General features: G+C 45.4%; 1 protein-coding gene and 1 long non-coding RNA gene across 3 annotated transcripts in view; one reads left to right on the top strand and one right to left on the bottom strand.

The window, feature by feature from the left end:
• Positions 1-3: 3 nt before the first annotated feature.
• Positions 4-13,819, bottom strand: NDUFB4 (NADH:ubiquinone oxidoreductase subunit B4). 2 transcript variants are annotated; one of them, XM_034788517.1, is made up of 3 exons: positions 13,564-13,819; positions 5,989-6,089; positions 4-3,927 (listed from the first exon to the last, which is right to left on the bottom strand). In XM_034788517.1, exons 1-3 carry the CDS (start codon positions 13,759-13,761, stop codon positions 3,735-3,737), a joined length of 492 nt encoding a protein of 163 aa, XP_034644408.1. In that variant the 5' UTR covers positions 13,762-13,819; the 3' UTR covers positions 4-3,734. The 2 variants fall into 2 exon arrangements, with proteins under 2 accessions (XP_034644408.1, XP_034644419.1); XM_034788528.1 differs by having other exon boundaries at positions 3,741-3,927; positions 5,943-6,089; positions 13,564-13,813.
• The window catches only part of LOC117886581, a 76,973-nt gene continuing 63,633 nt past the window's right edge, over positions 12,886-26,225 (top strand). The window contains exon 1 of the long non-coding RNA XR_004647999.1: positions 12,886-13,369. This is a non-coding gene — a long non-coding RNA (uncharacterized LOC117886581). The remainder of the gene's footprint in view (positions 13,370-26,225) is intronic.

Below are 26,225 nucleotides of genomic sequence, written 5' to 3' on the forward strand. Positions count from 1 at the left end.
ATCTTTCACACGGGGATGCTCAGGAGCAACGATTTATTAAACAATACTCCAGAAATGATCTTTCAGCGAGAGGGTAAGAATAAATAGGAGTTAGAGGAGCTAGCCAGGTCCGGTCTTAAATCCAGCAGACCTACTGTCAATCAAGGGAAGGTTACCCTTCCAATGACACACAGCCCAATCTTCAGCACTTACTAATACATTATCATTTCCCTGCAACTACTGTCTGGGTTTGTCAACACTAAGAATGGGATCCATAAAGCAACCTAGGCACGTAAATCTCAGTTCTAGGCCCCACTGTGCTGCACAAAACTCTTTAGGCATCTATAGGGTTCAGCAGCAGCCAAACTCACTCAATGCCTGAATTTTTGCAGGCAAAGTTCCATAAGCACATAAGTTTCTGCCACTGGGCCCATGCACTGCTGCCTCTCTCTAGGCATCCAGGTGTCTCTCTTGCCCAAGCCTCAGAGCAATTCATGAATTGGAGGAGGGATAAGTGTTCGGCCACCTAAACTGCATGCAGGGTGTGATCAGGTAGGCATGCTCAGAGGCTAACTCCACACAAAACAGGTGGTGGGGGGAGGAAAAAAAGAAGAGTTCCCTTAGCCTAGTGACTAGGGAACTCACCCAGAACGTGGAACACCCCAGATTCAAGCCCCACCCCTTTATTGGATAAGGTTTTTAATATGGTTGTTACAACTTTGACTCCCCATTGCTTTGTGAGGAGGACCTTATATCAGCTTAGCTTGATTCTTTACCAATTACTATAGCACATTCAGACCAAATGAGTGCCCCCACAAGAGGCTGTACCCATTTAAATCCATTTCTAAACCAATTTAGGAAAACTGTACTGATTTAACTATGTAGACAAGGCCTTATTTGTTGAGTCCACTAGAGCACGAGGAGAGTCCAGGGCACATATCTGGGATTGAAGCAGTTGCACAAGCCCCCTTGTCAGCAATAATTTACACACCTTACTTTGAGAAAAGGGGCAGAAGCATATCACAACTTATTTGCCAGAAGAGGGAAAGAGAAATGTAAATAGTTTAGTGCATAGAGCACAGGATTTGACATCAGGACACCTAGGGTTTTTTGTGTTTAGTCACTGCCAACAATGGGCTTGACCCTGTACAAGATGTTTGGCTAGAATATGTTTTGTACATGCAGAGTATTATGTAATATCCACCATGCAGCACTTGTGCTAAAATAGAAAACTCAGAAGAGGCTGTTTACCAACAATCAATCTGCCAGAGGGATTCAATTAATTGAACTGGCCCAGGGTGAAGCTAAGGGCTTGTCTACAGATGGATCTGTTCCAAATTAATTTTGAAAGTGAATTAAGCCAGGAACAAGGCACTTTTGTTCTCAAATAAGTGTCCACATATGGCATTGTTCAGGAATTGCTATTGTACTTTAAATTCACACCCTCCCTTAATCAACATTAACTTTCAAGCATAGATACACCCTAAACCAAAATGCCCTAGGGACTGAAGGGCAAGTTTTTGTTTTCTCATTGGGGGGATAACCCATGAGAGCCATAGACTATTTGCCTGCTTGAAACTCTCCTGCTATAAGCACATCTCTATAGCTGACACTGGGAGTTATGTGCAAATTATGCATGCAACAAGGGTTTTTACACTTGCTCACTCTCCTCCCCAAATTTCTGATTGGAAATATTATCTTTTCTAAGAAATATCTCCACCTGAACCGCAGCCAAGCAACAACTCAGCTCTGGCAGCACAGTGTGCTCCTCACAAGCAACAGAAAAGGCAGCCTGGAAAACTCTGAAAATAATGAGAAAGAAGAAACAGGCCAGACTAGCTCCAAGCACCAAACTCCAGTTAATGGGGAGTAACCTCATTCCCTCTGAGCTACGCAGAGAGGCTAAGGCATATGTATTCGCAAACCAATTGGAAATGCTCCCTATTCTTCTGCAACCCCTACTGAACAATTTGTACAAAACAAATACAGCTTCAAGGGAGAATTTACATGTGTGGTAACCCAAGGCCCCATTAGCTGAGGAAACTGGTCCTGAGAGATCATATCAGTTTGTGGCAGCAGGTGGTGGTTCATTTAGCATGCTCAAACAAGCATTGTGGGCAATTATTTCTTTCCCTAAATACCACTTTCTTCATGCATTCATGCCCTTCCTTTCACTGACCCACAGTTGTATTTTGTGATGTCATTTGAGAGGGTGAATCTGTTGTGGAAAGAGAATGATCTGCATTTGCTTGATTTAACGTACCTGGGGAACATAGGAGGGAGCTGGGTGAGAGAGAATAAACTAAGGAGCAGATCAAAGACAGGCTACAGCTCTGCATAGCTGCTGAACAGCTCCAGTGCCTGCTAATTAGTGAGGAAGAGCACAGATTTCACCTATGTCAAAATGGGAAATAATACAAATCTCAGAAGAGCAGGATTTTGACGCATGAATGCTATGTAACAGGAGCAGGAAAGGGAGAGAAGTCAGCATGTTCAGCCACTTCTGGCAAAGGAGACTGCGAGGGACTTGCTCTCTTTCTTCCTTATGTTGCTGGAAGCAGCAGCACAAGTGTGTTCTTGCTTGTGTTTTACCTTAGTAATATCAAGAACATCGCTGTAGGGCCTCTTGGAGGTCTCAAGTGGACTGGGAGAATTTTCACCCTTTATATGAAAGGAGACTTCTCTCAGGTGTTTAAATCAAATAGGTGTTTTCTGTTGTTTAGACTGGTGATAGCATTTAGAGGCCAAACAAAAAAACTAAGTTATAAAAAGTCAATTCCTCTCAATTTTCACTCACTCAGTATTTGTGATTTCATAGTCTTATTAGTTTTCAAGTCATCCAGGGCCAACTAGACCTGTATTTCTAATGTAAAGAATAAGCAGAAAAGACACCATTTTCAGGCCTTTTACGTCCACAACGTAGGGAAGCAAAAGGCCACAAAAGCCCACTTATTTTTCTCAGCATGCCCTGTAACTAAGCTCTTTGCTTTTGAAACAGCACCTTTAGCCACAGATTTTAAAAAGACTTTGCACATATTTGTTCGCAAAACCCTCATGATGTGTCCTCTTTAACCTTCCATAAAAATGAGCAGAGGTGAAATGACTTGCCCAAGATCATACAGTGAGTCAATGGCAAATGGGACTAGAACCCACATCTTATTTCCTGTCTCACTAATTCAGGGGTTCCCGTGAATGAGAAAGTGTGGTTGGCCAAAATGTGAAAGCTCTGAGTTCATACTGAGTTGGATCCAGCAATCCTTAGGTTGGAAGAGATCCCATGAAATCATTGAGTTTACCAGAGTACAGGTTTCTGTTTTACTGGGAAAAAAAAATGGAAAATTAATCTGAGTTGGTTTAATGTGAGGCTGGCTGCTCTGAGAGAAAGAAGCCAGGCAGCTTTCTAACCTTCTCAGCCCATTTAATGAATTATTCAAAATATGAAATTAGAAGTTGCCCAATATTCGATTAGAGTGAATACAGCTACATAACTAAACTGAGTCCAAGACAAATTCTGAAAACACAACAAGACAGCCACTCAGATCATTTCTTGGACCTACTTGATGCTTTAGCCTGCTATGAATTTTAAAATTCATCCTGAGGCTACTCTTAGATACAGGCATGTGGCTCTCATGGATTAAACGGAAACTCTGAACATGCATCCAAGGGCACAAATTAATGTCTTTTTAAAATTCCTGTACACATTCTGTCTGTAATCTGATTGGTTTCAGTGTTAGACAAGAAGATTCTACAGTAAGTCATGATCCTATGACTGTAATAATATAAAGTTTATTTTGATAGAGGATTAGTCTTTTCATCAATGTACAATACACAGCACTTTCTATGAATAGCCCAACAGCAGCACTGCAACATCCAATTCCCAGGAACTTAGAAAATAAGAGCGAATGGTCGCTTGTCCTTGCCTTCCTGAATAAGTTTCTCTTTACGATCCTGTATTGAGGAGGAAAAACAAACAAAAATCACTATCCCGTGAAAAGAAAAAAGATTTGCTCCATGACACAGACTGATCTTCAAGGAGAAAGAGCTCACAAGTTCTTAAGCACAGAAGCTAGAGACAGCACCAATTAAACAGCGCTCTAGAAACAGCTGTGAGGACAAAAATATCCTGTCCTTCACCTGTGCACATCAGCCAGAAATGCAAAACATCCAATGGCAGAAGCAGCTGTGTAGCTCATCCCCTCAAATAAAGTGATGGGCAGAGATGGAATAAACCTCTATTAAGGCACATCCATCCCACTTCCATTAGCCAGTGAGGACTGTTCCCTATAATGTATTGTCGCCAGGGCTTTGTCTTGACTAATTTAAAACATCTTAACTTGATGGGGCTTCCACCCCTTCACTTGGGTGAATAACCCACAGTTTAATATATTTCACTGTCAGGAAAAAAAAAAAAAAAATCACTATGTTCTACCTACATTTTTCTTTGTCCACTTTTCACCCTCATTATGTTACCTTGCACCACCTTATTATTTATATTGTGTTAGCAACCAGGAGTCCCAGTCATGGACCAGGACCCCATTGTGCTATGTGCAGTACAAACAAGGAACACAGAGACTGTCAATTTTTTGGGGTAGGGACAATCTAAGTAACCAGAACCAATCACCTCCAATCTTGGTGTTTACACCCTTAGTACTTTGGAAAAAGGGGGTAATTTGCTCCCTCCCTCCATAAAGGAACTGGTGAGATTATCACACAATAGTTCTGTGGGTTAAGTTGAAAGTTCTAAATATCCCGTTAGCATATGCAGACTTCAATTATATTCAGCCAATTTCATATTCCAGTTTTCTTGTGCCTGGCCAATGCTGAAGCATTTGGATTGCAAGACACTGCAGGGGATGTTCACATTCAACCAAAAAGTGTTTGAAGTTACACAACAATCCACCAACAGGTTCTGGAAAAACTTAGTATCAGAGGGGTAGCCATGTTAGTCTGTATCCACAAAAACAATGAGGAGTCCGGTAGCACCTTCAAGACTAACAGATTTATTTGAACATAAGCTTTCGTGGGTAAAAAAACCCACTTCTTCAGATGCCCAAATAAATCTGTTAGTCTTGAAGGTGCCACCAGATTCCTCGTTGTAAAAACTTAAATTCCGTATTTTGGACTCCATCTACAAGATACTGTCCCTTTAAAAAAAAATTATGAGTAATTTAAATTGGCACTTCTTCCCAATCAGTGATTCGACAGGTCAATCAGGGTTTTATTTCCTTTTTTAAGATACGCAACAGCTTTTCATATCAGTGGCAGCTTTGATTAAACATTAGATATCACTTTCTCAAAAAACTGAACATATTGGAAGTGTTCTAACACTGGTCAGAATTTTATAATGCCAAATTTTAGGAGGCAAGAGAAGCAGAGTGACCAGATGTCCCGATTTTATAGGGACAGTCCTGATTTTTGGGGCTTTTTCTTATACAGGCACCTATTACCCCCCACCCCTGTCCTGATTTTTCACACTTGCTATCTGGTCACTCTACAAGAGAGGGATTAAGGTAGCATCTCAAAAAAATCAGACTAACAGAGAGTCCATTCCTAAATTATTTCATGAGAGAGAGGAAACTTATGAATGAGTGGTCCAGAAGGTCCTTGCCAGCTCGGTCATCTATGAATTGACAGATAACAATAGATTTTCTAAAAACTCAATTAGCTGCTAATTATTCTCAAGTCTCTCTTGCAGTTTGCTTACATAAATGATATTAAGAGCCCTCTTACAACAGAAGAAAAACTAGCTTCTGTGGCCAAACAAAAATCACCCACATCTGCGGCATAAGACAGCACTCTTAGAAGGTGGCTTTGCAATCAGTCCCTACTGCTTTGGGGTACTCCTCCCGCACTAGTTTTCCACCCTCAGGAACAGGTGTTCTACTCAGCTACTCCTGCATGTAGGCACATATATTATAGCTTTGTTTTTATTAAAGTTGTACATGCCTAGTCAACAAACTTACCCTGTCAGCTTTGAGGACATACCACCAGAAGAAAAAGGGTACTAACCCAGACAACGCACCCAACAGGGAAGTCTTGGGAGTGGGCCGGAAATTGGGGTAAATGTTGTACGTTCTAGCATAGGTCCAACGGTTCATGGCAGGGTCCTCCTAAATTGAAGGCAATGCACAGTGAACAATGTTAAGTTGCAGAACTATGAACATTAGCAAGCTTAAGGTTGGACATTTGACTGATCCAAAACCAATTAGTCAGTTGGTCAGTCAATGTCAAAAATGGTAAAATATTTTAACGCACTAGTTCAGGGGTTGGCAACCTACAGCACGCGAGCCGATTTTGAGTGGCACGCAGCTCCCTGCCGCGGTCCTGGCCCCCAGCCCCACTCAGCCCCCCCGTCCACCGCTCTCCCCTGAGGGGGAAGGAGGCAGAAGCTTGGTTCTGTGGCAGCCAAGCTTCCCCCGTCCCCCGCTTCTTCCCCCAGCGTGGTGCTTTCCTGCCCCTCCTCCTCTCCTTCCCTGCGCCAATCAGCTGATGGCCCTAGCGAGGGGGAGGGGGAAGAGCGGCAGCGTGCAGACAGCTCCGTAGAGGATGCAAAGAGAGGTAGGGATGGAGCCTGGGGGAAGGGGGTGGAACAGGGCATATCCCTTCCAGCCCCCTGCCATGAGCCGCTCAGGGCAGGGGGCTGGGAGCACCCCCATGAGCCGAGCACCCCAGCCTTCTGCCCTGCACCCTCCACACCTCCCAGCCCTCTGCCCTGAACCCCCCCACCCCAACACACACCCAGCCTTCTGCCCTGCACCCCCCCACACCCCCAGCCCTCTGCCCTGATCCCTGAAACACCAACACCCCCCCAGGTCTGGGGTCCCGGCTGCAGGCCCTGCTCAGCCCACTGCCGGCCTAAGTGAACAGAACCCAAGGCTGGCAGCGAGCTGAGCAGGCTGGTGGCATAAGATCAGCATTTTAATTTATTTTTAAATGACACTTAAACATTTTGAAAACCTTGTTTACTTTACATACAATAGTTTAGTTATATAATAGACTTATAGAAAGAGACCTTCTAAAAACGTTAAAATGTATTACCGGCACGCGAAACCTTTAATTAGAATGAATAAATGAAGACTCGGCACACCACTTCTGAAAGGTTGCTGACCCCTGCACTAGTTTATTAGAACAGTAACAAAAAGGAGTCAGACTTCATAGTCTCCAATAGGATTACCATTAGTTAGATACTTATGCCTAATTACAACATATAAGTTAAACAGTTATTTTAACTCAGAAAAATGCCAAAATGAAATTAATTTCTAAAAACCATGTAAAAATAATTACCTTTTTAGCAATGGTAAATTAGCATTTAAATGTGAACATTATGAACAGTTACAGAAGAAATTAAGTTAAAACAGAAATAAAACAAACAGCACCTATAAGAGAGTCACTTAACTGCACTTATGCAAGGCAGGCAGCAGGCCAACTCTTCAAGCATCTTGCTCTTTGTTATCTTTTTCCTTTGTCAGCCTCAACTGCTTCTTCTTCCTCTTCATCTGCTCTTTTCTCTTCTAATATTAAATTGTGATACATGGTCACCAGCTTCCCAGCAGTGAAGGTTTTCAGTCTATTTCTGGTTGTTGAATGGATGATTTTCAAACCGACCAATTTCATTCCTCACATGCAGTCGTACACAGAAGTGTTCAGCATTTCTGCCACTGTACTTAGAGTTCAAGGAGGACAACCCTCTCCACCATGATGAAGGAGCAGCTGTTTTGATTCAACTTCTGGGATTGCACTCGACATTGTTTTATAACTGAACAGGCTGATTCTTGCTTTATAATTTGCTACCTCCATTAGAACTGTTTGTCCATTTATATAGCCTTTAAAATTTGCACAATCACTACGTCACAAGCTGAATCAAATTGATCATCAGAAAGCTCTTGGCCCTGGAAGCGCAGATCAAGAAGGTAAGCAGCATTATGTATGTGAGTGATCACTTGTTTTTTCTGTGATATTTCTTTTGTCTATTTTCTTCTTTTCAGCTGTCACACAACTGAACACAGTCCACTTACAAATAAGTTCCTTAACATTCTGAAACTGTTCTTGGCATCACACAGTTTAGCAGTGTATCATTTTCTGTATTCTGCAGAGACTGAGCTACAGTTCAAATAGTTTTGAGTTTGGCATCCAAAAGACAGTCATCAAGAAACTCAGTACGGATTACTTGGGGTTGAAACCCAATTACTCCTTCTTCAACAGCAGCTGATTGAAGAGCCCTCTTGCTTACATGAAGATCTTTGAGACTTTTAATAGAAGTAGAGTATGACAAGGCTTACTATGTGCAGATATCAGAGGAGTAGCCATTTTAGTCTGGATCTGTAAAAAGCAACAAAAAGAGTCCTGTGGCACCTTATAGATGAACAGATGTATTGGAGCATGAACTTTCGTGGGTGAACACCCACTTCATCAGACGCATGTCTGTGCGGATGAAAATTTCAGATCTTCAGTATCACCAATGAAAAGCTACATTGTACAGGCAGCACATCCATAACACAGAAGGTGTGGATACATATTTATCAACAAAGCCCAAGCAGTTTTTATATTAGGTGCATTATTTATTGACCCAATTCATTAAGTATATTTTTTAACTGGTCAGCAATACATTGGGTATATATTTTCTATTAAAAAACCTCAATACCAATTTGACGAACATCTGAAGACTTTCTAGGAGTAGGAATTTTCAATGATGAAGCAGACTGAACAACAATTTTTGTTTATTAGAAGATGAATTAATGGAATTAACTTCACTATCATCATCTACAGACTCCATGCATCATGCTGCTGCTACTGAAGATGAAGCAGAATACATAAAAGGAAACAAATTTTGATGTACACCAGTTTTCCCTTTCTTGCTGTTAGTCTAACAGTTTATCTTCAACAGCAGCTGGACAAACATCACAATAATTCAACCAATGTTTCTCCATTCTGTGTGTCATACTCAGAAGAAAAGAACTTGCTCTTAGCTTTAACAGTTTTCCCATGTTCACGTCTAGTGAAAAATTTCCATACAAATGGTTTTGGCTTTCCCCACCTCTGAATAATAAATGATGTCACTGTTACTAATATCTTACTACACCTCTACCCCGATAGAACGCAGTCCTCGGGAGCCCAAAAAATCTTACTGCATTATAGGTGAAACCGCGTTAGATTGAACTTGCTTTGATCTGCCGGAGTGCGCAGTCCCGCTCCCCCCGGAGCACTGCTTTACTACATTATATCTGAATTTGTGTTATATCAGGGTAGAGGTGTCCTTATGGAATGCTCTCTAAATTCTGAAGCATCTTGTATTTCCGTCAAGCAGTAGCCATTCAAATTGGTTTCTAATTGCTGCAGTTACAGAAGACTGCAGCTAATCAAAATGTTTCCAGGTATGCTGTCCCCTCCCCTCAAGTCTTACAGACTCCAAGATTACATTGAGGGGGAAGGAGCACACAGCCCCTCCCTGCAGCAAACACAGCGGACTCATAAGCAATAGCAGGAGGAGAATCAGAACAGGAAAAGAGGGGCCTCTACAGCCATGTGATGTCTCACACCCCTCATTAGCATAGAATTTTTCACATCAGCAAGGTTTGGCTGGGGATACATGGCGTTATAAAGGGAATGCTGTATTTGTTGAAAGGGGAGGAGGAGGGATTTATTTATGTGGGCGTTTATTGTGGATTGTTTGCTTTGCTCAGGATGAGGGAGGTGCGTGGGGGGTTTAATAGCAGTGATACTTTTGTTTATTAAGGGAGAGACTTACTGGCTGTGCATCTGGTGCAGGAGAAGTTTTAATGACTGTGAGCCCTCCTTTCCTTCCCCCATTCCCGTCTTGATTTAATTTCTGTATGTTTGTCTAATCACTTTAGAGTGCTGGCTCTTTGGGGCAGGGACACTGCTTAACTTGTTCAATGTGCTTTGTAAACCGCCATGTACAGTGGTGGCCTGATATACACAAAGATACACACTGTATGCGTGTTTGTTCTAGAAGATTATAGCAATTCAAGAGGCTCAACTTTCAGTTTACCTTCCCCCCCTGCCCCCACAACAGGTGTCATTAGTATGTAGTAAAGAGACTGAAGATGACATTTAAGTAGGCTTGCTAACAAATAGCACCATGATGCAACCAAAAAGGTAGACCACCACTTACATCAGGTCATTCTTGTTGGGATATCTGACAATATTTGACAGTAATCAAATAATAGGCAATCAACTGACTGGCTTGCCAACCCTAAGTCAGCCTTACCTGGGAAATGAGAATTCTACTTAAAACTAAGAAAAAATTAAAGTCCAACTGACTTTTCACTATAAATGCATTTACCTTATTTCACTTCTCTCAGCATCAGAGGATGAAGCTAAATGTGTTAGTTCCCCTTTGGGGTTTCAATTCCCAACATTGCAGGCGTGATTTATATATAAACCAGAGAACTATTTTAAAATTGATTTTTTGTTAAAGCTCATTCATAAAGAGGCAGCTTACTCCACAAAGGGGCTCTGAGGATTCATTAGTTCACATTTATACAGCTAAGTAAAAGCTGTGTATTTATGTGGTTTATGATATATAGCCAATGAAAAACAGTTTATCATTTTAACCCTCACTCTTATTGCAAAGGATATTATTGAAGGAGACAAATCACCTAGAGGATAGAACAGTCCACTGGAAGTCAATAACTAGTGTTCTAGCCTCTGCTCAAACACCAGCTCTATAGCACTGGACTAGTCATTCATTCCCTCTACATTTGTTTTGTCCACTTAAACTACAACAAAGTGGTGCACTGACATGGCCAAGGTCACACAAAGGATCAATAGGCTTTGCTAGGAAGAGAACACAGGTCTGATTATTCCCTGTCCTACACCTTAGCTTCTTGACTATTCTGCCTCTAAAAATAAAAACATGAATGAGGCTTAAGAGGCAGTCTCCACGTCTCCTTGAGTTCACGAGAGATGAGGTAATGAGTGAACTTGAGACAGCCCTTTCCTGTGCCAGGACAGATTTAGGCTCTGCCTAAAAGGGATGGATTCTCCCATTGCTTTGACGGATAAGTGTTCAGCTACTGCTGACTTGAGTTCTGGCTTTATTTATTTTTATGGCTCTTCAATAGGAAGCAAGTCTAATCCTGAATTTGCAAATGCAGTTGCAGGTCTTACAAGTGTAATTATTGTCAGGGGGAAGAGTTAGAGGCGTGTCCTCATGACGTGTTCTTTTCTCCTGCAGACACTTCACACACCATTCCTCAGAATGGAACATAGGCTCATGGCACAGACCTCTCCATCTGGGTCTGTCCAGCTCAACAAGTTTCCAGGTTTTAATGTCTATCTTGCATGCTTTGAGGTTGGCCTTCAAGGTGTCTTTATATCTGAGGATGGGCTGACCCTCAGAGTGGGCTCCTATGCTCAGTTGGCTGTACAGCATTGCTTTTGGTATATGGGAAACCTCCATGCAGACCACGTGTCTGACTCAGTGAAGTTGAGCCCCGATGAGCATGATCTTGATGCCAGGGATTTGGCACCTCTCCAGGACTTCAGTATTGGGGATTCTGTCTTGCCACTTGATGTTACAGGTGGATCTCAGGTGATCAAGGTGGAAGCTTTCCAGCTGTTTGATGTGGTGCCTGTAGAGCATCCACGTCTTGCAGCCATAAAGGAGTTAGGTGAGTACAACAGTGGGGTAGATTTTGATCTTGGTTCTGAGGCAGACTCCATGCTCGCTCCAGAGCCTGCAAAATGCCAGGCTGACCTTTGCCAGATGCTGAGTGATCTCATTGTCCAACATGGTGTTGCTGGAAAGTGTGCTACCCAGGCATCAGAATTTCCTGAGTTAGCTGAGGGGTGTGTTGTCAGTTGTGATGAGGGGATCATGGCACTTGTGATGCTGGCTGGTACATAATCTCCATCTTTTTCAGGCTGAGGGTGAAACTGAAGCATTCTGAGACATAGATAAAGTGGTCCACGATAAGTTGAACGTCCATCAGCATGTCTGCAATGAGGGCACAGTCATCAACAAACAGGAGCTGTTTGATGACCTTGGTGCGGGCCCTGAGTCACTGTAGATTGGCTAGACCCCCATCCAATCTGAACCAGATATGTACACTTCGGTCAAGGTCCTGGAATGCGAACACAAGCGTGGCTGAAAAGACAATAGCAAAGAGGACTTGGGCCACTGTTTGGTGCCATAGGTGACATGGAAGGCTTCTGATGAATTCCAACATGCCATCACCCGGTCATCATGAAATGAATGGATGACAGCAACAGTCTTCTCTGGGCAACCAAATTTATGAAGGAGTTTCCATATGCTCTCGTGATTCACCACGCCAAAGGTCATAGGTCTGTTCCTGAGCCATCTCCCACATTTGTCAGGCTGCAAAAATCATGTCCATGCTGCCATGGCCAGCATGAAAGCCACACTGACTCTGGATTCACCAAGTGCACTAGGTGAGAGATGAGCCTGTTGAGGACAATCTGTGCAAGGATCTTCCATGCTATAAACAGCAGTGAAATTCCACAAAGATTGTCCCTTCCTTTTGTATGGATGGACTATAAAAGCATCCTTATATTCCTTAGGCAAGGTACCCTGTTCCCATATAGTCTTGAAAAGGCTAGTGAGTTTCCTGATCAGGTGGGCACCTCTACATGTGTACTTCCAGTGGAATGCTGTCAGGGCCTGGAGACTTGCCTGTGGACAGCTGCTCAATGGCCTTAGTAATCTCATCTAAAGAAGGGGCCATAGCTCCTCCAGGATAGAACACTGCAGGAATGGGTTGATGGCTTTGTTGGACATAGTGGATTGACAGTTCAGGAGACTGTCAAAGTCTAAAATAGGAACTGATGAAAGCTACAATGGGCCTGACATGGTTGCACCTAGGCTGCTTTTAATAGCACAGCTGACAGAGCCTGGGGCTTGCTCTCCACACAGATTTGCTCCAGTTCAACTAAAGTTGTAGTGTTGAGCTGATTTAGCTAAGTGAGTGTGAAGTTTTACATCAGTCTAGCAGTTCTTTTGCTAAACTGGTGCAATCTCACACCTTTAGTAACAGTGATGCCTCGTCTGTGCTTAGACCATCTCTTCAATCTATTCGGGTGAGGACTGTGGTATGTCTTGCTAGTCAGCACACGGCAGCCCTGCTGGCAGCCACCAAAGGCGCAAAGGCAGAGTGCCCTCAGAGCATGGACATGCCACACAGATCAGGGCACAAGGTACCAGTGAGAGCGGCGGGAACCACGGCCCCACTTCAGGACACTGTTTCGGAAGGAAGCTCCCCCCGCCCCACGTTACACACACGCAGGGCAGGTGGGCGCCGCGGGGCGCTCTGGGCCTGGGCCCCAGGATGTGGGGCTTGCTCTCCCACGGACTCTGACAGATCAAGCTGGAGCAGCTTTGCGGGGAGGCTGAGGCCGTCCTGCCGCCGAGGTAGGCGGGTTAATGCTGCAGGGCGGTCGCGGGCAGAGGCCGGGCTGCAGCCTCACGGCGGGTCCCGTCCCAGCGCACCCCCGGGGCGGGCAGCAACGAGCCCCCGCCGACCCCCGGGGCTCAGGGCAGCCGGAACCTCCCCCCGCTGGGACCCTTCCCCGGGGCGGGGCGCGGCGCGGCCGGGCCGGACTCACGATCAGCTGCGTATGGTGCGGGTCGTTGAGCTGCGTCTGGTACTGGCGCTTGAGGCGGGCGCGGAGCGCCAGACGCTCCGCCTGGGCCTGGCGCTTCTCCGGGGGCTCATTGTACTCGTTCGGGTCAAGCTCCCGGGGCAGCGAGGCCAGGGGGGCCGGCCGGTAGCTGAAGGTCGAGCGGGAAGAGGGCTCCGCCATTTTTTTTCGGAGAGCCGCCTGCACCGCCTAAGAGCGGAAGCGACCTGTCCCCCGGAAGTCCTGGCTGCGCAGGGGGGAGGGGCGCGCGGCACGGCTTGTTGCTATGGTTACTAAGTGACGCCTGGCCTCGCGCTGCGCGGGGGGAGGGGCAGGACACTGGGTTCCTGCCCTGGTGCTGGGCCTGCGTGGGGAGCGCGGCAGCGAACGCCCCAGCGCCGGGACGGTCCCCGCCCCCCCTACGCCGGCCGGGCCTTGGGAGAGCCCGGGCCCTGCCAGGGTGTGAGCGGCGCCTCAGGCCCCTTCTGAGCCGCTCCCCCGACAGGCTGGGAGGCGCTTTGAGCTCTGCTGATGCAAGCGGCCCGGTAACAGCGGCTGTTGTTGTTTCTTTGCCCTCTGGTTCCCCGGCCGGGCCTTAGGAGAAATCCCCGCCATGGGCTCCAGCGCTGCTCGGCATGCACGAGGGCTAGGAGCTGCCTTTTAAAAAAGCGTGAGATTCCCATGCACTTGTCTGATGCCAGCCGCCGGGGCTTAAAGAGAAATATTACATAGCGTGAGACGCAGGCCCGGGATAAACTTGCGAAGGTTGGCAACCCTGGCCCCTGACTAACTCTGATGCAGATCAGGTGACTGGAGCCAGGAAATAATGATATTCCTGTCCCTTCCCTCTGCATCACACCCTTGTCCCATGCAAGTTGGTGTGCTCAGGCCGAAGAGGCAGCACACCAGCTTCTGTTCTTGGCATCATCCTATGAATGTGAGCTGGGGCACACAACCATTAGTGGGAGACTTATTTCAGTGGGACTTCACTAGGGTTACCATATTTCAACAATCAAAAAAGAGGATGGGAGGAGCCCAGCCCCGCCCCTGTCCTGCCCTAGCCCCGCCCCTGCCCCTTCCACACCCTCCCACTTCCCACCCCCCTCAGAACCTGCAACCCTCCCCCCGCTCCTTGTCCCCTGACTGCCCCCTCCTGGGACCCCTGCTCCTAACTGCCCCCCAGGACTCCACCCCCTAACTAAGCCTCCCTGCTCCTTGTCCCCTAACTGCTCCCTCCTGAGACCCTCCCCCCATCCTAACTGGCCCCCTAGGACTCTACTCCCTACCTGTCCCCTGACTGCCCCAACCCTTATCCACACCCCCAACCCCAGACAGACCCTTGGGACTCCCATGCCCCATCCAACCACTCCCCATCCCGTGACAGCCCCCCCAGAACACCCAACCCATCTAAACCCCTCTGCTCCATGTCACCTGACTGCTCAGATCCCTCTCCCCACCCCTGCCCCCTGACAGCCCCCCTCAGAATCCCTAACCCCCCCCCGCTCCTTGTCCCCTGACTGCCTCCTCCTGGGACCCTACCCCCTACCTGTACCCTGACTGCCCAAAACCTTATCCACACCCCCACCCCCAGACAGACCCCCCCCCCAGAACTCCCGACCCATCCAACCCTGCTCCCTGTCTCTTGACTGCCCCCTCCAGAACCTCCTTGCCCCTTCTCCGACCCCCTGGCCCCCTTACCGTGCCTCTCAGAACAGTGTGTCGGGCTCCACGCAGAGCCCGACATGCTGCCACACTCCCCAGCGGAGTGCATAGCCCGGTTCCCACCCTCGCAGAGTGCTGCTGAGCGGCGCGCTGGGCAGCGGGGGAGGAGCTCCAGACTGCCGGAGGCCCAATGCGAACGTCTGGTGATCTGCGAAGGCAGGGAGGGGGAGGGAGAGAGCAAGAGGAGGGGAGTGATCTCAAGTTGCAGGGGAGAGGAGGGGGAAGTGGAGGAGGGGCCCTGGCTGACGGAGCCCCGTGCGAGTGGCACGATCCGGCCGGCTGCCCTGTCAGCCGCACGCGCTCTGCATGGTGGGCAGGGCTGGCTCCAGGGTTTTGGCCACCCCAAGCAGCCAAAACAAACAAACAAACAAAAAGCCGCGATCGCAATCTGCGGCGGCAATTTGGAGGGAGGTCTTTCACTCCCAGGCGGAGTGAGGGACCGTCCGCCGAATTGCCGCCGAATACCTGGACGTGCCACCCCTCTCCGGAGCGGCCGCCCCAAGCACCTGCTTGAGAAGCTGGTGCCTGGAGCCGGCCCTAATGGGGGGGAAATCCGGACATTTACAAATTCCCCCCAGACGTAATTTTTAACTCAGAAAAGCCAGACATGTCCGGGAGAATCCGGACGAATGGTAACCCTAGACTTCACCTAAGTAAGGGTTGCAAGATGGGTACCTGTGGCAAGTCGCTTTATGCTTCAGGTTCCCTATCTGTAAGACAGGGGTAATCCAAGGGGGTTTCGAGGTTAGTTAATAGTTGTAATAGTGGTAAATAGTATCACAGTACAAAAACTGATGTGTTGACACAACATGATGATGCACTAAAGTGTTTACAAATAGCATCATGAGAAACACACCCCCTCTGGAATATTGTAGCGAATGAGCTACAACCCACTGAGACCACAGCTATATTCATTCTGAAGGATCTCAAACCATTTTGAAATTTTAAATTGATTATAAATTACACTATAGCACACGCACAATCACTTCACTGAAACCTCTGGGGCAACACACAGCAGCTACTTAACAGAGAGTAGCAACAGCACAAAAGTGTTTATGACGAGGAAGTTAAGGAAAATACTGCATCTAACTGAAGCTACAAAGGGGATTTAAGCAGATAGCATATGCCATTTTAAAAAATACTATGGTGTGCCATGCACCCAAATACTGTAATATCATGATTGTCAGCTGCAGTGTTTTGGAGCCTTATATCAGAATACTGTAGTATTTTCTTACAATTTTAAATACCAGAGATAGAATTTGGCCAGGATAAACACTAAAGTTAAGATCCCAACTCTTGCCAAAAATGTCAAAGGATCTTCATAATCCATTTTACTTTTCATCCACAAGATGTAGACAGCATGTCCAGAGGCACAGCCCCCCTTAGGTTAGTGATCTGCAGTAACACACCACCACCTGCTGAATCCCCCAACTGTCTTAATATGCTTGATAGTTTAGGAGGTTTTGTAGCAATATCAGATCTAGTGAAGGGGTCTGAGAAAAGTGTCTGGATTTAAAAAGCTCCATCCAACCATTTGCTTGAAGATACTGCATGTTGTATATCACAGTGTACTATGAATATATTGTATTCTGGTCATATGTAGCACAGAATCATAGAAATGTAGGGCTGGACTAGATGACCTTGAGAGGTCATCAGGTCCAGCTCCTTGTGCTGAGACAGGACCAAGTAAACCTAGACGTTCCCTAACAGGTGTTTGTCTAAACTGTTCATAAAAACCTCCAATGATGGGATTCCACAGCTTCCTTGGAAGCCTGTTCCAGCTCTTAATTATCCTTATAATTGGAAAGTTTCTCCTAATAGCTAACATAAATCTCCCTTGCTGCGGATTAAACCCATTACTACTAGTTCTGCCTTCAATGGACATGGAGAACAATTAATCACCATCCTTTTTATAACAGCCCTAAACATATTTGAAGACTTTTATCAGATTCCCCCTCAGTCTTCTTTTCTCAAGACTAAACATGCCCAGGTTTTTTTTAACTTTTCCTCATAGGTTGGGTTTTCTTAATCTTTCATCATTTGTGTTGCTTTCTGCTGGACTCTCTTGAGTTTGTTTGTCCACATCTTTCCTAAAATGTGATGCTCAGAATTGGACACAGTCCTCCAGCTGAGGCCTCATTAGTGCTGAGCAGAATAGGACAGTCAGCTCCTATGTCTTAACATACAACACTCGTGGTAATACACCCAAGAATGATATTAACTTTTTTTGCAACTGCCTCACTTTGTTGACTCACATTCAGTTTTGATCCACCATAACCCCCAGATCTTTTTCAGCAGTACTACCATCTAGCCAACTAGTTCCCATTTTGTAGTCGTGCATTTGATTTTTCCTTCCTAGAGTGTAGTTCTTTGTACTTGTCTTTCTTGATTTTCATCTTATTGATTTCAGATCAATTCTCTAATTTGTCAACATCATTTGGAATTCTAATTTTATCCTCCAAAGTGCTTGCAGCCCCTCTAGCTTCATGTCATCTGCATATTTTATAAGCATACTCTCCACTCTATTACCAAGTCATTAATAAAAATATTGACTAGTATTGGACTTAGGAGTGACCCCTGTGGGACCCCAGTAAATATGACCTCCCAGTTTGACAGTGAACCCTTGAAAACTACTCTTTGAGTACCATCTTTCAACCAATTTTGCACTCCTCTTATAGTAATTTCATCTAGACCAAATTTCCCTCGTTTGCTTATGAGAGTGTCATGTAGGACTGTCAAAAGCCTTACAAAAATAAAGTTATATTTACTGCTTCTCCCCATCCACTATGCCAGTAACTCTGTCAGAGAAGAAAATTAGATTGGTTTGGTATGATTTGTTCCTGAAAAATTCATGCTGGCTATTACTTATAACACTATTATCTTCTAGAAGCTTAGAAATGGTTTAATAATTTGTTCCAGTATCTTTCCAAAAGTATTGAAGTTAGGCTGACTAGTCTATAATTCCCCGGGTCCTCTTTATCAGCCTTTTAAAGATAGGTACTATGTTTTCTGTGATAGAGTGCTGGAAGCTAAAGGTAAGCCAGCACTCTGATCATTTAGGCACCAGTCAGGTCCCCTGGAGAAAGCTGATTGGTGATCTGCAGCTAATTAGCTGATCACGATGGGAAGGCTGATGAACCAGTTAGCCATCATCTGAGGAGATATAAAAGAAGACACAGGAAGGATGAGAAGGGGGAGGATATGGGGGCTAGCTGAGCTCAGCACTATATGTACTGCGATCTCAAGGAAGGAGACCTCTGTTCCTCCCTGGTCCTGTGTGAAAGGGCAAGAAACACTGTAAAATCAGAGGGGTAGCTGTGTTAGTCTGTATCTACAAAAACAAGGAGTCTGGTGGCACCTTAAAGATTAACAGATTTATTTGGGCATAAGCTTTCGTGGGTAAAAAACCCACTTCTTCAGATGCGTGGAGTGAAAATTACAGAAACAGGCATAAATATATATTGGCACATGGAGAGAAGGGACTTACCTTACAAGTGGAGAACCAATGTTGAAGGCCAATTTAGTTAGGGTGGATGTGGTACACTCACAATAATTGATGAGGAGGTGTCAAGTGTACCACATCCACCCTAACTAAATACACTGTAGGGAGGCTGTAGGGAGAGAAGACTCTGTCCAATAGCTGAGATACCCCTGGAGGTCCAGGAAAAGTTCAGATGGAAATGGGTGGGTTTGTGGATAGGTAGCTCCATCTGGTGATGTTAGGGATGGATTGGAGCCCCTTCCCCTGAAGTAAAAAAGTACTTATTTGGAATCCATGACACAAGGGAACTGAGCCACCAGGGAGCAGAAGTAGTTGAAATAGGGCAACAGAAGAATCCTAGACAACAGGATATAAGCCAGGGGGTGAAAGAGGGAAATGAACATTCCTGAGGAGAAAATGGAGCAAAGGAAGAACTGGCTGAACAGGCATTAAGGGAAAAAGGAGTCCCAAATTGGAGGAGGATGGGCTATCTGCAGGATGTCTGCTATAGGGCTCAAGAGGAGGAATCCCAAGATAAGTTGGTAGGACTAGGAGAATGAGAGGCCATAGAGAAAAATGATGAAAGAGGTAGGATATGCTCTGGCGCAAAAGAAAGAGGGCAAAGGGGAGGAAACTAGATCCTTGAATTGCCCTGGTGTGAAGACCAGTGGTCTGAAACAGAATTGTGGGAATATCCCCCACCCACAGCATATGACTTCTGTGGGTATGGGTGGGATAACCACCCTGGCTGCAAGCATGGGGGAAAGTATGTGATGCCTCCTCCAAAGAAGGGAGGGTGAAAGGAAAAAGGAATTTCAGCATTCAACAAGGCAGGGAGGTATGTGACAGAGTGCTAGAAGCTAACACCTATTGAAGTCCTGGGAGCAGGTGGGTGCAAGCCTGCCCACATCGGAAGGCCCTTCCCATAACCTAAGGGAAGAGCCACTACATCCAGGGTTCAAATAAAGTCAGGGGACAACAAATGACAAAGCAGGAATGGGAGTGAAGGTTACAGGGTCAAAAGCAGGGAACTAGAAGGGGACATTGAGCAGAGAACCCCAGATAGCACCCACTGCTCCTCGAGAGCATCCAGGGAACCAGTGGATGCAGCCCAGAGGAACTCTTCCCAGATACATGATCTAAGGGAGGAATGGAAATAGGCCCCACAGTTGCAGAGCACCGGCATCCTCCTCTTGATGTGGTGAATGGCCACTTTGACCAGCACCAGGATGTGGTTGGTGAGGAGATCTCCTGAATTTGTGGGGCCACAGATGGGGTGAGTGTAGATCAGAAAATGCAGGGGAAAGTGCAGCCAGAACCTGAGGAGAAGGTTTCCGGAGGAGCCGGAAAACGGACATAGTCTGGCGCACTTGAGATAGATGTGCACCAGGGTCTCCCTTAGGCCGCAGAAGGGGCACGTATCAGGGAGAGGGGTAAACCGCGCCAGGTACATGCCTGTGCTCACTGCTCCATGAAGGAGCTGCCAACTGAGATCCCTGGTGGGCTGCGGGACCAAGGTGGAATACACACTGGCGCACCGGGAATCCTCACTCTCCACAGGTGGTAGGAGGTCCCGCTACTTGGTGTTGGGATGGGACATGAGGGTGAGGAAATGAAAGGTATGGTGCACAAGTGGCAAGACCTGCGGCCACCTACAGAGGGTGAGGAGCCCCAGTGGGCCAATCTATATTCCAGTATGGTTCCACTGGGGAAACTAGCTAGCAACTCCTGCATGGAACAGAGAGCACAGTCATGTACCTGGTGCATTTCACAGAATCCATTGATGCCTGCCCCTTCTGCAGCAAAAGGGAGACCATGGCACATATCTACATGGACTGAAGCCTGATGCACTCTCTTCCAGCTCCCACAGAACCTCTTACTAAGCTTCTGGCTGCACTTTTCCCCCTCACTTATTTATCCTAGCACACCCTATCTGTGGCCACATGAAGTCACGAGACCTCCTCATTAACCTTCTCCTGGCACTCTCCAAGATGACTATCCACCAAACCAAGAGGAGGAATTTAAATGGAGAATGGGTACCCTGACTGTGGGGCCTATTTCTGGTCTCGCATCGAATTGTCTCTAAGCAGAGTTCCTCTGGGCAGTGTCCCCTGCCTCCTTAGATGCCTTGGAGGAGCAGTGGGTGCTGTCCAGAGTTCTCTGCTTGGTGTCCCCTTTTGGTTCCCAATATTTTTACCTTTGACCTCTGCTCCCATTCCTGGTTTTTCATTTGCTGCCCAAGTAATCATTTGTGTCCTGAGCTCAGCAGTTCCTCCCCCCTGGTTTAGGGGATGGGCCTTCTAGTTTTGGGTGAGTCTACACCCACCTGTTCTCAGATACCACAAGAGGCACACCATGCCTGCAATTCATGCATGGCTTGGAGGAGTTCAGAAGGAGAACAGGTCAGCTCAATAGAGGGTCAGACAGTGGAGTGAAAGAGTACTCCTGCTTCTGCTACACCTCTACCCTGATATAACGCGACCTGATATAACACGAATTCGGATATAACACGGTAAAGCAATGCTCTGGGGGTCGGGGCTGCGCACTCCGGTGGATCAAAGCAAGTTCGATATAACGTGGTTTCATCTATAACGTGGTACGATTTTTTGGCTCCCGAGGACAGCGTTATATCGAGGTAGAGGTGTACTTGATGCCTGGTTGCAGCCACTTTGCTAAACCTACAGAGAAGCGACTCATGACACTCAGTCAGCAATTTTACCTTTCAAGTCAGTTATTTAATGTCTTTACTTAATCTGAGAATGAGGAGGCTGGGTAGGAAGTGATCCAAGGAGGCAGCAGTATAGCACTTTTGGGTGCAGGATTTAGCTGCTTACCACTGGGCCCTGGATTGGAACCTGGTGGAGAAGGTGGGCCCAGGTTCCCATGTCAACCCCTAGGGAGTTACAGAAGGCAGAACTCTTATTACTGATATGTGGAATCTAGATGAAAAGGCCCTGAAGAAAGAAGGATCAAGAACCTGAGCTTTGACCCAGGGGAGCCCTGGAGACCGTTCGCATAACTAGTAGGGCTACCCTGTTGCTGGACTCTTTATCTATCCCAAAAGGGTGGACAGAAATACATGATGTGGCTGCAGGGCTGAGTTGTGAGAGGGGCAGACCATTGTGGGTTTGGAGCAACTGTCAACGGTGCCAGGAAAGAGACTGTTATGCCCTTGCTTGGCCACAAGAGGGTGCCTGTGGTAAGCAAACATCTTTCACAGAGGGATATGTATACTATACTCCTGTGGGAATTTTGCACCACTGCGCAATGCAGAAATGATGTTTCCTGCTAAATTTTATTTTTCCCCACAGAATTTGTGATTTCCCCCTGTCACTCCTGCCCATGCCTGGCACTCCCCCTGTCAGCCCGGGGCTGACAGTGGGAGTTGTGATTATATTTTGTTAATTTGACAAATAAAATGTGCAGAATTTTGCAGAATTTTAAAATATTGAGTGCAGAATTTTAAATATTTTGGCACAGAATTCCCCCAGGAGTAATAGTAATTGGGAACCACTATTCTGTACTTCTTCGAGATTAGTTTTTGGATGTCAAATTATCCTGTTCTGACATCAAATAATACTTTGCCTTTTACTAGCAACTTTGGTCTGAGGAACTCAAAGCGCTTCAAACTCATCAAGCCCTCGGCTGGCTACCTCTTCCTACTTATCCACGTGCGCACCAGTGATACTTCTGAAAATGACCTTGAGCAGATCACTGTAGACTACGTGGTTCTGGGAAGAAGGATAAAAGAGTTTGGGGCACAAGTGGTGTACTTGTTCATCCTCCCTGTTGCAGGAAAAGACGTAGGCAGGGACCGTCAAATGGTGGAAGTAAATGCATGGCTATTCAGGTGGTGTTGGCAAGAGAGCTTAGGCTTCTTCGACAACTAGCTGATGTTCCAGGAAAGAGGATTACTGCGCTGGGATGGGCTCCATCTAGCAAATACTGGGAAGAGCATCGTCTGACTAACCTGATAAGGAGAGCTTTAAACTAGGGCCTATGGGGGATGGTGACAAAAATCCAGCCAATGCACATCTAGGCTCAAGTAACAAAGACAATGGGAAAGGGCTAATTTCTGGAGAAAGAACTAGAAATCACAACTGCATTAAAAAGGCAAAAAGAAAAGCAACAGAGCAGTTTGCAGAATATTTTCGATGCCTGTATGCAAAGGTATAGGAAGAAAATTATGACTTGGCATCGGAGGAGGTGTTGCTCTGTACATCAAGAATGTATACACTTGCTCTGAGGCTCAAGGGGAAGTGAGCGACAGATCTACTGAAAGTCTCTGGGTGAGGGAAAAGAACAGTAGCAATGTTATGGTGGGGGTCCACCAAATCAGAAAGAGGAAGTGGATGAGTCATTCTACAAGTAGGTAACAAGATTAGCTAACACACATGAGGAAACAAGTAGGGGGAGATCCATTTTGGATCTGGTTTTGACCAACAGGGATGAATTAGTGGTCGGGAACTTGGGAGGAAGTGATCATGATCTGATAGAATTCAAGATCTTATGCTAAGGAGGACATGAGAACAGCAAAACAAGGACACTGAACTTTGGAAAGGTGGATTTCAACCAACTCAGAGAAATAGTAGGCAAGTTCCCATGGAAAGACCAATTAGAAAGAAAAGGAGTCGAAGGGGTCTGGCAGTTATTAAAAGATGTAATACAAGAGGCTCTACATCAAGCTATTCCAACTCAGAGGAAAGATAAGAAGAGCCATAGTAGGCTAATGTGGCTGCACAAGGAGCTTTTTAGCGATCTAAAAATCAAAAGGGATACATACAGGAAATGGTAGAAGGGGCATGTCACCAAGGAAGTGTATATGGGTATAAGCGCAAGCATGTAGGAACAAAATCAGGAAAACTAAGGCAAAGAATGAGTTACAGCTGGCAAGAAATGTTAGCAACAAGAAGAAGATCAAGGACAGTGTGGGTCTGCTGCTCAATGGAGAACGTGAGCTGGTAACAGAAGATCATAGGAAAGCAGAGCTGCTCAATGCCTACTTTGCTTCAGTCTTCTCACAAAAAATAACATGTGACCGCACAACTAGCAAAGTTACCATAGGGTAAATAAATAAAAGGGAAGGGATATAGTTTGGGATAAGTAAAGAACACATCAGATCTTCTGACCAATGTGAATAAATTCAAATCAGTGGAGTTGGATTCTGTGCACCCAAGGGTACTGAAGGAATTAGCTGTAAAAATCTTAGAGCCATTGGCAATAATATTTACAAAATCATGTTGACGGGAGAGGTCCCAGAAGACTGTAGAAGTGTTAACCTAGTGTCCATCTTTAAAAAGGGGGGAAAGGAGGAACCAGGGAACTATAGACCAGTAAGCCTGGCTTTGTTATCTGGACAGCTACTAGAGCAATGTATAAAACATTCAATTTGTGAATACCTGGAGAATGAAGGGATAATCACTAGCAGCCAGCATAGATTTACCAAGAACAAATCATGCCAAACCAGCTTAATTTCCTTCTTTTACATGGTAATTGATTTGATGGATAGAGGGAATATGGTGAACATAATATACGTGGACTTCAGCCAGGCTTTTGACACAGTCCCACATGACATTCTGATAAGTAAGTTGGAGAAAAGTGGGCTCAACAGAACTACGATTAAGTGGATAAAGAATTGGTTGAAGAACCACAAAGAGTAACTATTAATGGAATGATGTCAGATTGGAGGAAGTCTCAAGTGGGGTTCCACAAGGATCTGTTCTGGGTCCTGGGTTTAACATCTTTATTAATGACCCGGATGTAGGAATAAAGAGCATACTGATCAGATTTGCAGATGACATAAAGCCGAGGGGGTTTGCCAATACTTTGGAGAATAGAGCTAAAATTAAAAAGGATCTTGATAAATTGGAGAACTCAGCTATAGACAACAAAATGAAATTCAACAAAGACAAATGTAAGTTGCTCCACTTAAGGAAGAAAAACCAAATGCACAAATACAGAATGGGGAAAACTGGCCTGACAGCAGCACTGCTAAGAAGGATCTGGGAGTTTTGGTGAATCACAACCTCAACATGAGTCAGCAATGTGATGCAAAAAAAAGCAAATACAATTTTTGGTTGCATTAACAGAGGCATAGCATGCAAGTCATGGGAGGTGATAGTACCACTCTTCTTGGTGCTAGTTAGTACTCCAGCTGAGACCTGTGTCCAATTTTGGTCACCAATGTATAGAAAGGACATAGAGAAACTGGAAAGGATCTACAGGCTAACAACAAAGATGATCAAAGGGATGGAATGCAAGCCATATCAGCAAAGGTTGAAGGAACGTGGTATGTTTAGTTTGGAAAAGAGGCAATTAAGAGACAATATGATACCAGTCTTCAGACACTTGAAAGGCTGTCATAAAAAGATGGAGAAAATTTTGCCACAGAGGGCAGAACAAGAGGCAATGGGTTCTAACTACAGCAAAGCAGATTTAGATTAAATCTCAGGAAAAACTTCCTAACTGTAAGAACAGTAGGACAATGGAACAAACCTCCTCGGGAGATTGTGGAAGCTTCTTCCCTATAGTTGTCAAAAGGAGGCTGGATAGCCATCTGTCTTGGATGGTTTAGACACAACAAATGCTGCATCTTGGCAAGGGGTTCGACTAGATCAGTGGTTCTCAAACTTTCCAGACTAGTGTACTCCTTTCAAGAGTCTGATTTGTCTTGCATACCCCAAGTTTCACCTCACTTAAAAAATTACAAAATCAGACACAAAAATACACGTGTCAAAGAATGCTATTACTGAAAAATTGCTGACTTTCTCATTTTTACCATATAATTATAAAATAAATTGATTTGAATATAAATATTGTATTTACCTTTCAGTATATAGTATAGAGAGCAGGATAAAAAAGTCGTATGAAATTTTAGTTTGTACTGTACTGACTTCGCTAGTGCTTTTTATGTAGCCTGTTGTAAAACTAGGCAAATATCTAGATGAGTTGATGTACCCCCTGGAAGACCTCTGAGTACCCTCAGGGGTACACATACCCCTGGTTGAGAACCACTGGACTAGGTGACCCCTGCGGTATCCTTCTAACCCTATGTTTTTTCTATCTGACAGATGGGGAAACAGAGGCATGGAAAAGTGAAATGAATTACCCAAGATCACACTAGAAATCAGTGGCAGAGCTCAGAATAGAACTCAGATAATTCTGTGCCTTAACCATAAGTCCATCCTTCCTCTTGCTATCAAACAATAGAGACACTGGTTTATTGGTATTGTCATAATTTAAGAAACTCCAAATGATAGGCATGAAACAGCTGCTAAGGCAGTCCCTAGATCTGTCCTAAGAACATAGGCCTGGCAGGGATCTCATAGGTCATTGAGTGCAGTTCCCTGCTATCACAGACAGTCCCATCATATAATCCTGTTAATAAATGTATCAAGCTCTGTGTTAAAACTAGTTAGGTTGTTTGCCCCACTTCTGTTATTGG

Source organism: Trachemys scripta, chromosome 1 (assembly GCF_013100865.1).
Source record: "Trachemys scripta elegans isolate TJP31775 chromosome 1, CAS_Tse_1.0, whole genome shotgun sequence".
In the NCBI taxonomy this organism is placed as follows: domain Eukaryota; kingdom Metazoa; phylum Chordata; order Testudines; family Emydidae; genus Trachemys; species Trachemys scripta.